This window comes from Galeopterus variegatus, unplaced genomic scaffold (assembly GCF_000696425.1).
Source record: "Galeopterus variegatus unplaced genomic scaffold, G_variegatus-3.0.2 Scaffold3311, whole genome shotgun sequence".
Taxonomy (NCBI): Eukaryota; Metazoa; Chordata; class Mammalia; order Dermoptera; family Cynocephalidae; genus Galeopterus; species Galeopterus variegatus.
The window spans coordinates 38,880-50,035 of record NW_007729422.1 but is presented as its reverse complement, the minus strand read 5'-3'; the positions used below and the strand labels follow the sequence as shown (position 1 = coordinate 50,035).

At 46.0% G+C, this 11,156-nt stretch overlaps 1 protein-coding gene and 1 pseudogene across 2 annotated transcripts; one reads left to right on the top strand and one right to left on the bottom strand.

Annotated features, from left to right (window-relative positions):
* The window catches only part of LOC103600343, a 3,166-nt pseudogene extending 2,864 nt beyond the window's left edge, over window positions 1-302 (bottom strand).
* Window positions 303-1,726: 1,424 nt separating this feature from the next.
* On the top strand, window positions 1,727-7,841 carry LOC103600340 (synaptonemal complex central element protein 1-like). Of its 2 annotated transcripts, none has more exons than XM_008584609.1 (12): window positions 1,727-2,418; window positions 3,407-3,466; window positions 3,837-3,911; window positions 4,581-4,628; window positions 4,828-4,882; window positions 5,597-5,686; window positions 5,930-5,993; window positions 6,790-6,856; window positions 6,933-7,056; window positions 7,126-7,236; window positions 7,396-7,429; window positions 7,698-7,841. In XM_008584609.1, exons 1-12 carry the CDS (start codon window positions 2,334-2,336, stop codon window positions 7,755-7,757), a joined length of 873 nt encoding a protein of 290 aa, XP_008582831.1. In that variant the 5' UTR covers window positions 1,727-2,333; the 3' UTR covers window positions 7,758-7,841. The 2 variants fall into 2 exon arrangements, with proteins under 2 accessions (XP_008582831.1, XP_008582830.1); XM_008584608.1 differs by having other exon boundaries at window positions 7,396-7,483.
* Window positions 7,842-11,156: the final 3,315 nt, after the last annotated feature.

Below are 11,156 nucleotides of genomic sequence, written 5' to 3'. Positions count from 1 at the left end.
GCCCGGCCGTCTCCCTTCAGGCTGCTCCTGAGGTGCCGAGCGGTCCGCAGGCTCCAGCGACAAGGCGGGGACTGCGGCCGGGCCCTCCGCGAAGACGCCGGAGCCTGCAGACCCGCCCACGTCAGCGCGGGTGGGTCCACACCGCGCACCTGTAACACTGGAGGGTCCAACACGAAGTCAGCTCGGCACGGAAAAGCGAGCTCGGAGCAGGGTGTGGCCACCAGTGGTGGCCCTGGGCCAAGGACAGAGAGGACGTGACCGCAAAGATGCGTATATACCCCTTCATTGAGCGCCACTGCCATGCTTTTGGGTCACATCTTCAAGTTCCTCAAATAAGCCTAATCGGCTTCACCAGTGCGCGAGTCAGTGCGGGCTTCTGTAAGGAATGACCGTACACTGAGTGGCTTGTAAACCGCAAAAGCTCATTTCTCACGGTTCCGGAGGTAGGACGTCCAAGATCAGGTGCTGGCAGAGTGAGTGAGCGGCAGGGTCTCTCTCTGGGTCGCAGACTTTCGTCCTCCTGCTGTGTCCTGTCACGGTGGAAATCGCTAGGGAGCGCTCTGGTTCTCCTTTGTAAGGGCACTGATCCCATTCCTGAGGGCTCTACCCCCAAAACTCAATCCCCTCCCAAAGGCCTCTGCCTCCAATACCATCACACTAGGAGTTAGGATTTCAGCACAGGAATTTCGGAAGCACACATGGATGAGCTCCTAGTAGGTGCTTCGTCTTCAAACATGCCTTTTGCATACTTCACCAAGGATATCTGGTTAAATTTCTAGAATTGGAATTATGTCTTCAAAATGTTGATATAGCCAAATTGCCTTCTAAAAAATTGCATCAGTTTCTTCAGTATCAGCAGATATGAGGGCCTGTTTCCGCACACTGTCACAAACACTGGGCAGTATCAGACTTAGCAAGTGTTACCAGTCTGCTAGGTGCAATATGGTAATTTGCATTTCTTTAATTATAACTGAGGTAGTACATGTTTTCAAATACTTATTGGCCATTTATATAATTTTCTGTTAATTGTTCTCTCCTTTTCTCAACTCTGATGTGGTAATGAAAGATTGTTTACCTTCTCTATCTTGATTTAGTGATTGGAAGATTTTTAAAAACTTTTCATTATGAAAAAGTATAAGCATGTGCAAAAGGAGGGAACAAAATATAATCACTCCATGAACCCATCTCTAGCTTTAACAATGATTAACTCTTGGACAATCTGACTTATTCTTTAATCATCACCCCTCCTACGACACACTCTATTATTTCCTTTTAAAGCATCTCACATATCATCCATAAATATTTCCATGTATATCTCTAGAAGATAAGTGCTCTTCAGAAAAGTAATACCATCATCACATCTATATAACAACAATAATGACTTCATATATTTAGTTAATTTTCAAATTTTGCTGAACTTGTCATCAATATTTTTTACTGTGTTTTTGTTTGAATCAAGAACGAATTAGGGATCATTCATTGAGATTGGTTGATATGTCTCTTAAAGCCCTTTTAGTCTGTAAGGGTCTTTCTATCTTTTATTACCTTTGGAATGTATTTGTTAAACAAAATGGGTTGTTTTGCCCATGGAGTTTTCCAGTCTGAATTTTGCTGATTGCATCCCCAGGTGCCACTGAACATGTTGCTCTATCCCTGTATTTCCTCTGAATTTGTATTGAGATCTAGAGGTTTAATGAGTATTAGCTTCATTTTTTTGGCAAGAGTATGTAATAGGTGATATTGTCTTTTTACATCAGGTGGCTCCTGATATCTGGTTACCTTTATTGTGATGTTAATGCCATAAATAGTAAAATTAGGTGCCTATAATGATTATAAAAGTTAATATGTAATATTATTTTACAGAGAGGCTTCAGAACCAGTACTGATTGTATATAGCAAAGCTATTTGTATTTATATATGTTTTAGCCAGACATCTTATATTTTCTTATTAGCCCTTGCAGTTTTAAGTAAGATTCTCTAGAACTTTATAATTGATTATTCCACCTGCCAGTTAGAGTGATTTCCGACTCCTCACTTCCAGTTTTTTATACCCTTCTTTTTCCTTGCATTATTAGATTACCAGCTTTTGACGCACCCAACTTCGAACAGCATTAGCAGTGAGAGTACACCCCTGTCCTCACCCTGAGTTTTATGAAGGGAATACCTATGTTGCCATTTCAGTCTGGAGGGGAAACCTGTCTTTCGAGTACTGTCCACCTCAGGACAAGGAGCTGGGGCACCACTCTGGCTGGAGACCTGCCCTCAGCTCACCTCAGTCCCAGCCTAGGCCAGTCAGATCCTTCCTCTGGTCTCTCACCCTACTGGATTCTGAAATGTTTGGTTTTGTCTCCTCAGGGCCGGACACATCCTCACAGAAAATTGAAGACTTGGTGGAAATGGTGAAAAGGTTACAGAAAGGTCACATGTCTCCTCTACATCTGAGGCTTAGCCTGAGGTTTGGGGTCAGGCAGATGTGGGTTCAGTTCTAGGCCCCACAATTCACAACCTTGGGAAATTCCATTTTTTCTCTTTTAAAATTGAATTCCTTGAACTAAAAATGGTTCTAAATTAAAGAAGTATAAGGGGATAGAAAGCAAAATATTTTCCCAAAACCCCGTCCTGAGTACCTTGCTGGTCACCCCTTTGGCTCCCACTATACTGCGTTAGATCTTGAAGTTTTCACCTTCACCTGCCTTCCTTCCATCTCACCTCCTGCTACTCCTCACTTGCTTACCAGGCTCCTCCCAGCCAGTTCCCACTCAGGGCAGGCCTCTGCACTGACTGCCTTCCTCCTCCACCCAAAGAGCTGCAAGGCCTGCCCCCTCACTTGATTTGGGGCCCTCAAGATGCCTTCCCACATCTTCACTCTTTCACACTTCCCATTCCTTCGTGCTTTTTGTTTCTCTTTTTCAATTAACATATGATAATGGTACATATTTATGGGGTACAGTGAGATGTTTAGATACAAATATATATACATGTAATCAGGACATTTAGCATTTTCATCATTTCAAACATTTATTGTTTCTTTGTTGTAAGAAAATTCAAAATCCTCTCTACCAGCTTGTTTCAAAATATACCATACGATGTTGTTAATTGTAATCACCTCTCTGCACAGTAGCACACCAGAGCTTATTTATTCTAACACTCCTTCTCTCTTTAACTTCTTGCCCTTCTTTATTTCTCTTGACCAAAGTTACCATAACTTGACTTTGCATCTCTTTTTTTCTGTTCCTTGTCCCCCTGACCACACCAGAATGTGAGCTTCATGAGGGCCCCAACACAGCACCTGCTAGCAGGGAGAGTTCAGTAGATTTGTGTTGAATAAAAGCAGCAGAGGCACAAGGCTGGCATCCACCCTACTCTGCCTACTCTGTCAGCAACGAACCTCTTTTCCTCCCTGTAGGAGGAAGCTTGGAGCCCCGGGTTGAGGTCCTGATTAACCAGATTAATGAGGTTCAGCAAGGTGAGCTCAGGTACCCTGGCTGCCAGCCAGAACCAGCTACAGGATTTGCCAGGCCCAGTGCAAAATGAAAATACAGGGTCCCTGGTGCAAGAACTGCTAGATATTCACCACAGCAACAGCAGAGCATTAAATTAAGTACAGGACCCTTCTTCATAAAACTGCCATAGTCATATGCCCATGAACCTGGCTCTGCTGCCAGCTGAGCTTGGCAAGAAGGGCCTGGACTCTGAAATCCTCATTTCCTGCTCTGTAAAATCTGGGCCCCTTTAGGTTTGTTTGAAGACAAATGTGAAATGTCATTGTTTGCAAGGGAATAGTGTGGGTGTAGGCTGTACTCACACAATGTCTGTCCTTCTGCTCTTTGGTGAAGCAAAAAGGAAAGCCAGTGAAGAGCTGGGAGAGGCCCGGACTGTCTGGGAGGCCCTGCAGAAGGAACTGGACACACGTAAGCAAGCCAGGGGCCACCCAGAGGCCCCCACATGCCTCTAGCCTCCCACAGCCCAGTATTCCAGACATGTAGCATCCCCTAACCCAGTACTCCAATATTCCTCGAAAGGGCCAAGGGCCCTTCCCCTCTCCAGCCTCATGTTCTACCAGTTTCCTCTGCTGGTCAAAGTGTTCTGAAAACACCCTCCAAGCACATTCTCACCTCAGGGCCTCTGCCAGGCTGCTGTGTGTTCCCCCCAGATAATACAGGTTCTTCTTGCCTCATGTCATCATTCAGCTGTGAGCTTGAATGTCCCCTTCTCACAGAAGCTGTGCCCAGTCATCCCATCTGAAGATGAGACCCTACCCCACCTGGTCACATGCCCCTTCTTGCTTGATGTATTTCTTCACAGCCCTTATCCCATTTCAAGCAGTGTCTTTACATTTTCTCTCCCCTCTGTGTAAAAGCATGAGCATCCCACAGGATCTTCACAGCCATACTTTGTAAATGTCAGGGCCCTTTGGAGCTTTCAGGGAGTGGGCACCAGAGAGGAGGGGCTCACTTCATGGGGTCCACATTGGGCTTGGGGACAGGGCTATACCCAGCCCTTCATGTGACCATGGGCAAGCCCCATCCCTGCAGGTTCATTGGGCAGTCCCTGATCTCTGAACATGTTGTGTTTTCCAGTGCATGGAGAGAAAGTACGCCTGAAGGAGATCTTGAGCAAAAAACAAGGTATTGGCAGCTCCTCTGTCTCCAGGCTTTTGCCTGTGCCACCCTGTAGAAGCCCACTCTCCCTATAGCAGCTGAGGTCCCTCCTGTGGCTTCTGCTGGACTGGTGGTATCCACTGACCGGACATGATCTGGTCCTGTTCCCTCTGCCCAAACCCGATGCTAGACAGACTCTCACAGGGCCCTGTTTCTCTCCCTGCAGAGACCCTAAGGATCCTGCGGCTGCACTGCCAGGAGAAGGAGACTGAGGCACAGAGGTGTGAGCTTGCAGCCAAGCTTGGCTCTGCCTGCCACTTCATTCTGGCCCAGCAGGGAGGAAGGGAGATGTGTCTCAGCCCACAGCTCCTATTCTCTCCCTCTACATTGAGAGGCCAAAGAGTGTCTTCTGCCCTCGGCAGTAGTGCTGAGGGTAACTCTCACTCACTGGGATAACCACTGATTTGCCACATTGTTCTCCATTCAGTTTCTTCAGCCAGATTCTATCATGTGTCTTTTATTCTTTTTCACCTGGCTCCTTGCTGTAGATTCACTGACCTGCCTGTTCATTTAGGCATCGAGCTGACCACCTGTCCATTCTCTCTCCATTCATCCCTTATTCTTCCACCCCCCCATCCATCTGTCTGCTTCCTGAAGGCTTATCTAGCTCATGTTTTGACCAGCAGCCCCAAGCCTTGGCACACCCTAAGACTGGAAGATGGAAGTATTTGGGAAGGTCAGATGATATTAATACATGTGTGCATGTGCACTTGAATATGTCCATGTTGATATCCCTAAACCTCACAAGGATGCTTCCAGGGGTCACGTGCTCACGTCATCCCCCCACCCCCCCAGCACACACACACTACAGAGAAGGACCTCAGTGTAGAGGGAGAGAATGGCCCTCAACAGAGGGAGCCAGAAGACCTACCCCTTCCCCTCCTGGGGACTCATTCAGAGAACACAGCTGAGAGGGCTGCCTTGCCCCTTCCCAGGAAGCACAGCATGTTGCAGGAGTGCAAGGAGAGAATCTCTGCCCTGAACTCCAAGATCGAGGAAGAGAAGAACAAACAGAGGCAGCTGAGGTAACCCCATCACCCGAGGCCTGGGGAGCTCAGGTGGGCTGTGGGTGGTGCACTACCAGGGATGGGCATTAGAGGAGGAGCTGGCCAAGCTGAGCATGGGAGGGTTAAGGTGGTGGAGGTGCTCCCAGTGGAGCAGAGCATGGGCAGAGCCCCAAGTATATGCATGAAGACCCTATCCTGAGCCAGGCTGTGTGGTGGAGGTCTCAGCCCATGGCCCCTCATACCTGTGTGGTTGGTCCCTAGGTTGGATTTTGAGGAGCATCTGGAGGATCTGATGGCCCAGCACAAGGACCTCTGGGAATTCCATGTGAGTTACTTGAAGCTACTACTCCCACCTTCATCTTCCTTCCAGCACCAGGCCCATCTGCAGGGTCATCCTCAGGCCATTCTTCTCACCTGCCACACCCAGTTCCTGAGCAAGCCCTGATGGTCTTAATGTCACCATCACCCTGAATCCAGTCCCTTGTCTGTGCTCTCATAGCCACCCAGTGTCCTCATTGCCAATCTTGTCCCCCAACCCCTGCTGATCCATCTGGTCAGTGGTTAGGAGGAAACCTGACAAAGCAAAGGTCAAGGCATCCACTGAGGACATCCATGGGTATCTGGGATCATCACAGGCACAGGGGAGAAAGTGCAGATCAAAGCATCCCGTGTTTGCCCCCAAGGGATTCCAGGCACCAAACAAGAAAAAAGAGAATGAATGTCAGCAGGGAAGGGGTCAGTGAGGCCACCAAAAGGGAAAAGCTGCAGCTGTGCTGGTCACTCTCCAGACAACAGCCTGGGTTTGAAGAATTTGCAGGTTTCTCTGTTGCAAACACTCCATGGCCGATTTCAGTGCTTGCAAAATTCCCGAACACTAACAATCCTATGAGCCTACCCAGTACAGCACTGTGAGTATCTAGGGTGAGAGGGGATAAGGGAGAGGGAATGGCCAGTAACAAGGCCCTGAGTCTAGACTGTGGCTGGGTGCACCAAGGGGCAGAGAAGTAGGAAGTGAGGCATGGTGAGTGAGTAAATGACTGGTGGGCTGGATCCTGGTGGGCTTCTCCGAGGCATGGGGGAAGCCTGGAGGTGTGGACTGGCCTCCTTTCTGCCCATCTTAGAAGCCAGAGCGGCTGGTGAGGGAGATTTGTGCCCTGGACAGCAGTAAGGAGCAGCTACTCAAAGAAGGTGAGGCCAGAGGAGGATGGTGGCCCTTATTTGACCTACCTGTCCTCACCTACTCATTCACCCTCTCATGCTGCAGAGAAGTTGCTCAAAGTGAAGCTGGAGGACGTGAAGCATCGGCTGTGCTCCCTGTGCGGGGCTGAGGGCACCTCCACCGTCGCTGACGGGCTCTTTCTCCGTAGCCAGGAGGCAGCAGCAGCAGTGTAAGATGTGGAGGTGGAGGGGGCTGGGGGAAGGAGTGGCCTACGCTGACCCTGCCACTGGGCCCCTAGGCAGCTGTTCCAGGAGGAGAACAAGAAGGCTGAGGAGCTCCTGGCAGCTGCTGCCCAGCACCATCAGCAGCTGCAGCAGAAGTGCCAGCACCTGCAGCAGATGCGACAGAGGTGGGCACAGAATCCCTGTCCCCCAGCCCCTCCGTAGGAAGGTGGCTGAGGGGACCGCTTCTCCCTTCTGTCTCTGTGTTTCTTCACACCCTTTTGTCTCTCCTCCACCCCCTCTTCCTTCCTCCATCTCACCCTCCTACCCCACCCCTTCCCATCCAGGCTGAAGGAGGAACTGGAAAAGCATGGGATGCAGGTTTCTGCCCAAGGCCAGAGCAAGCAAGAGGAAGGGGCCAGCCCAAGAAAGGCAGTGAGCCTGGGACTCAGGTGGCAGGGAGCAGAGACAGCTCCTGGAGGAGGCTGGGGGAAGGAGGGATCTGGGAATCCTCTGGGATGGTCTATGGGGAAGAGACACAGCCAAGGCAAAGGCATGGACGCATGCTGGTGGTGGGGAGGGGCAGGAAGGAATGGTGTGGGCACGGGGATGTGTGGAGATCCCTACTTTGGACCCTGTCCACCCACAGGCCAGTCCCAAGTTCCTAGGAGTCCATGAAGAGGAAGACCCTGAGCTTCCCACTGAGTAGGACGTGATGCCCTCTTAGGCCAGGAAGACACTCCCCACCCCCAACCTTCTCCCAAGGGACTTCGAGAAATAAAGGTGCTATTTTGGCACAACTCGCCTCAGTTGAGTCTGTGCTGGGGAGGGGCCAGGTCCAAGACCCCCAGGCCTTTGAGACTGCGTGATGCCTTGGCCTGACTGACCCTTGGCCTGGGCCAAAGTTGCACTGCATGTGCTCAATAAATGTTTCCCCAACCTCCTGGTCTCTGGACTCTTCATCTGTAGGATCTGACAAGCTGTTCTGGGCCCCCAGGCAGAGGGATGCAGGGATGAGACCCTTTCACAATGGGCCCAAAGTGTCTGAAACCCACCCTAAGATGGTTTCAATTCCATTATATAGGCTTGGACTACACAGACATTTTTTTTTTTAAAGAAGGATCAATGAGCTAGGGTCCCAAACCAGTCAGTTTGTGCTGTAGTCCCCACTGGTTAGCTGAGAAAAAGAAATGTAATTTGAGGCTGCATGTAGTTTGAGCTCTCATGGACACAAAACATATAATTAAGACTGTTGTTTACAGGAACTTAATATGTTAGAAATTCTCAGTGTGCAAGGAGTCATCAACAAGGAATTAAAGTGTGTGCACCTGAGGCAGGTTTCAAATCCACCAAAATGCATCGACTCAATTAAGGCCAATGATGAAAATCAAAGTCTGCATCTCCTGGGTCCAAATACATTGAATTGAGGACAAAGAGATTCCTTCTCTTGACAGGCTCCCCCACCAGGTAGGCCAGTGACACAGTGGGGTTGGAGAGAGGCCTGCCCAGGCTCCCAGGGGGTGGACAGCATGGTTTTCCATAGGAGAATGGAAGAACATGGCAGGGGAAGGAAATTCTTTAGTTAGTCTGAGACCTGAGGCAATAAGCCTAAAACTTGACATAGTTTTCTAACTGAGATGGGGTTAATCACACCTGTGTTATATATGAACTGGCAATGCCCTCACAAAAATAACCCTCATACCAAGTGGAGATTAGAAAATATATTGAACTGCATGGCAATCACCCCATCACAAGACATCACATTTAGAAGCTGCAATTCAGCTAAGCCCATGATTAGAAGGAACTTTACAGCTTCTGTTAGTTCACTACAGTAAGAAAAAGAACAAATGGTTGGTTCAACTGATGGATAAAAGGCCTTTGAAAAAACTCGACACCTGCTTATAATTTTTAAAAGACTCACGAAAAACTAGGAATAAAAGGTAATTTTGTTTATATTTATGATGAAATGTTTACAGTATTTCAGGTTGGGAACAATTCAAGTATGCCTGATATAGTCAAATACAATTGGCCTTCATACTGGAAGTTGCAGACAGCAAAACAGGTAATAAAGGCTTAAGAATTTATGATTATGTACTTTACAAACCTAAAATATTCTACAGATAAGCCGCAGAATGGTTAAATGAGTATAAGTTTGCTAAATGCGGTCAATAAAGAAAAATCAACACTATGTCTAGATACTAAGGCGTAGGACCCAAAATGATAATGCTTAGGGATCTACAGTTTAAGTGAACATAGCATCAGGTGAGAATATGCACCTCAGCCAAAGGCTGCCTCACAGTGAGGGGTCAAGAGAGGCCTGGCATGGGCTCCAATGTTCCTCTCTACAGAGCTGTGCCAGTATGCACAACCAAACAACCCAACAGAAAAAACAGCCGAGACTTCAATAAGCACTTCACAAAGGAGACATTCAAATGCCAAATATATGAAAAGGTGTACAAACTGAATAGTAATTAGAAAAATAAAAATTAAGACCAGCAGAAACTACTAAAAACTCACCAAATGACAAAAACAGTGATAACAAAAGCAAAAAATAAAAACAGACTAACCTTTCAAGAGTTGGCAAAGAAGTTGAGCAACTGGAATTGATCACTGCTCAGGACAGTGTCCAGTGGTAGAGCCGCTTTGGACCATGGTTTGGTAGCATGACTCAGGCATGCCCTATGAGTCAGCAATTCCACCCCTAGGTGGAACAGAAATACACCTGTAGATTTTATTAAAAAGTTCTAATTGTAATAGTTGGAATATAAAAATAGCAGTTACCAGTAGGGAAAATGGAGGGGATACTGAGAGGAAGAGGCTTGAAGAGGCTTTCTGGGGTCCATTTCTTGACCTAGGTGGTGGTTACACGGTGTGTTCCCTTTGTGATCAGTTATTGACTGGTATAGTTTTGATGTTTTTCCTGTTATGTTCTGCTCACTATAAGCAAGTTTATTAAAGGGTGGTGAAGAGGAGCAGAAAGGAGGGATTAGACAGGGGAATGAGGAAACTTTTGGGGGTAATGGATATGTTCATTATGTTGATTGTAGTGATGGCCTCATGGGTGTGTACCTATGTCAAATCATAAAATTATATACCTAAATGTATGCAGTTTATTGTATGTCAATTTTACCTCAATAGAGCTGCTAAAAATTGGATGAATTTAAAGCCTAGCTTAAGATGAAACATCCAGCCTTAAATAGGTAAAATAAAAAAGAAAAAATTTATTAGCTAATCATCAATCTCAGGTTGGAAAGGAAAATCTTAAAAAAGAAACTTACAAGAAAAGAACAAAATGCAAAGATATTGAAAATATACCTGCCATAGCGAGGATCAGCAAAATGAAATATATTTTTTTAAAATGAAATTGAATATATATAATTGTAACAAACACACACTCATGTATTATAAAGTTATAGTAATCAGACAGTGTAGAACTGGAACTAAAATGAATAAATAGACCAGTGGAACTAAAGAGAGAACCCTTAAAAAGACTCTTGCATTTTACACACTTGATAATGACAAGTATTGAAATGTAGAGAAGTAGAAAAAAAAAAGACATCTTTTCCAATGAAAGCTGCTAGGACAATGATCAAACAAAAAACTGTACCCTTTCTTTGTACCACACAATAAATCATTTCCAGAGGTAATAAATACCCAAATATAAAAGCACATGGTAAAAGTCTCAGAAGTTGTTATAGGAAAGAGAATTGCTTCTTTTAAAAGCCTTAAAACAATATTAAGAAAGAAAATATTCATAAATATTAATATATTCATAAATATAATATCACTACATTAAGACGAAAATTCTATTTATTAAATTACATCATTAAAGGGCACAAAGAGAAGCAATGGAGAGAAAATAATTGCCTCACGTGTAACCAAACATTTTTTAATAAGAAAAGAGAACCCAATAGAAAAGTAGGTAAAAGACAGTAACAGCCATTTATAGGAGATTTCTAAATGTTCAATAAGCATATGAAACATGCTTAACATATTTTACAATTATAGAAATGCAAACTAAAACCACCTCAGATGGAGAAAATTAAACAGTATCAGTACAGATGTGCAAAAATTAAACTATCATGAACTACAGTTGGAGGGTAAGTTG

What these genes read in the sequence shown, in the direction of transcription:
- LOC103600340 (XM_008584608.1), top strand. Translation starts at nt 2,334, where the DNA reads ATGTTTGGTTTTGTCTCCTCAGGGCCGGACACATCCTCACAGAAAATT. An exon ending in GATTAATGAGGTTCAGCAAG is followed by an intron (nt 3,467 to 3,836) that starts GTGAGCTCAGGT and finishes TCTTTGGTGAAG; the next exon opens with CAAAAAGGAAAGCCAGTGAA. An exon ending in GGAGCAGCTACTCAAAGAAG is followed by an intron (nt 6,857 to 6,932) that starts GTGAGGCCAGAG and finishes CTCATGCTGCAG; the next exon opens with AGAAGTTGCTCAAAGTGAAG.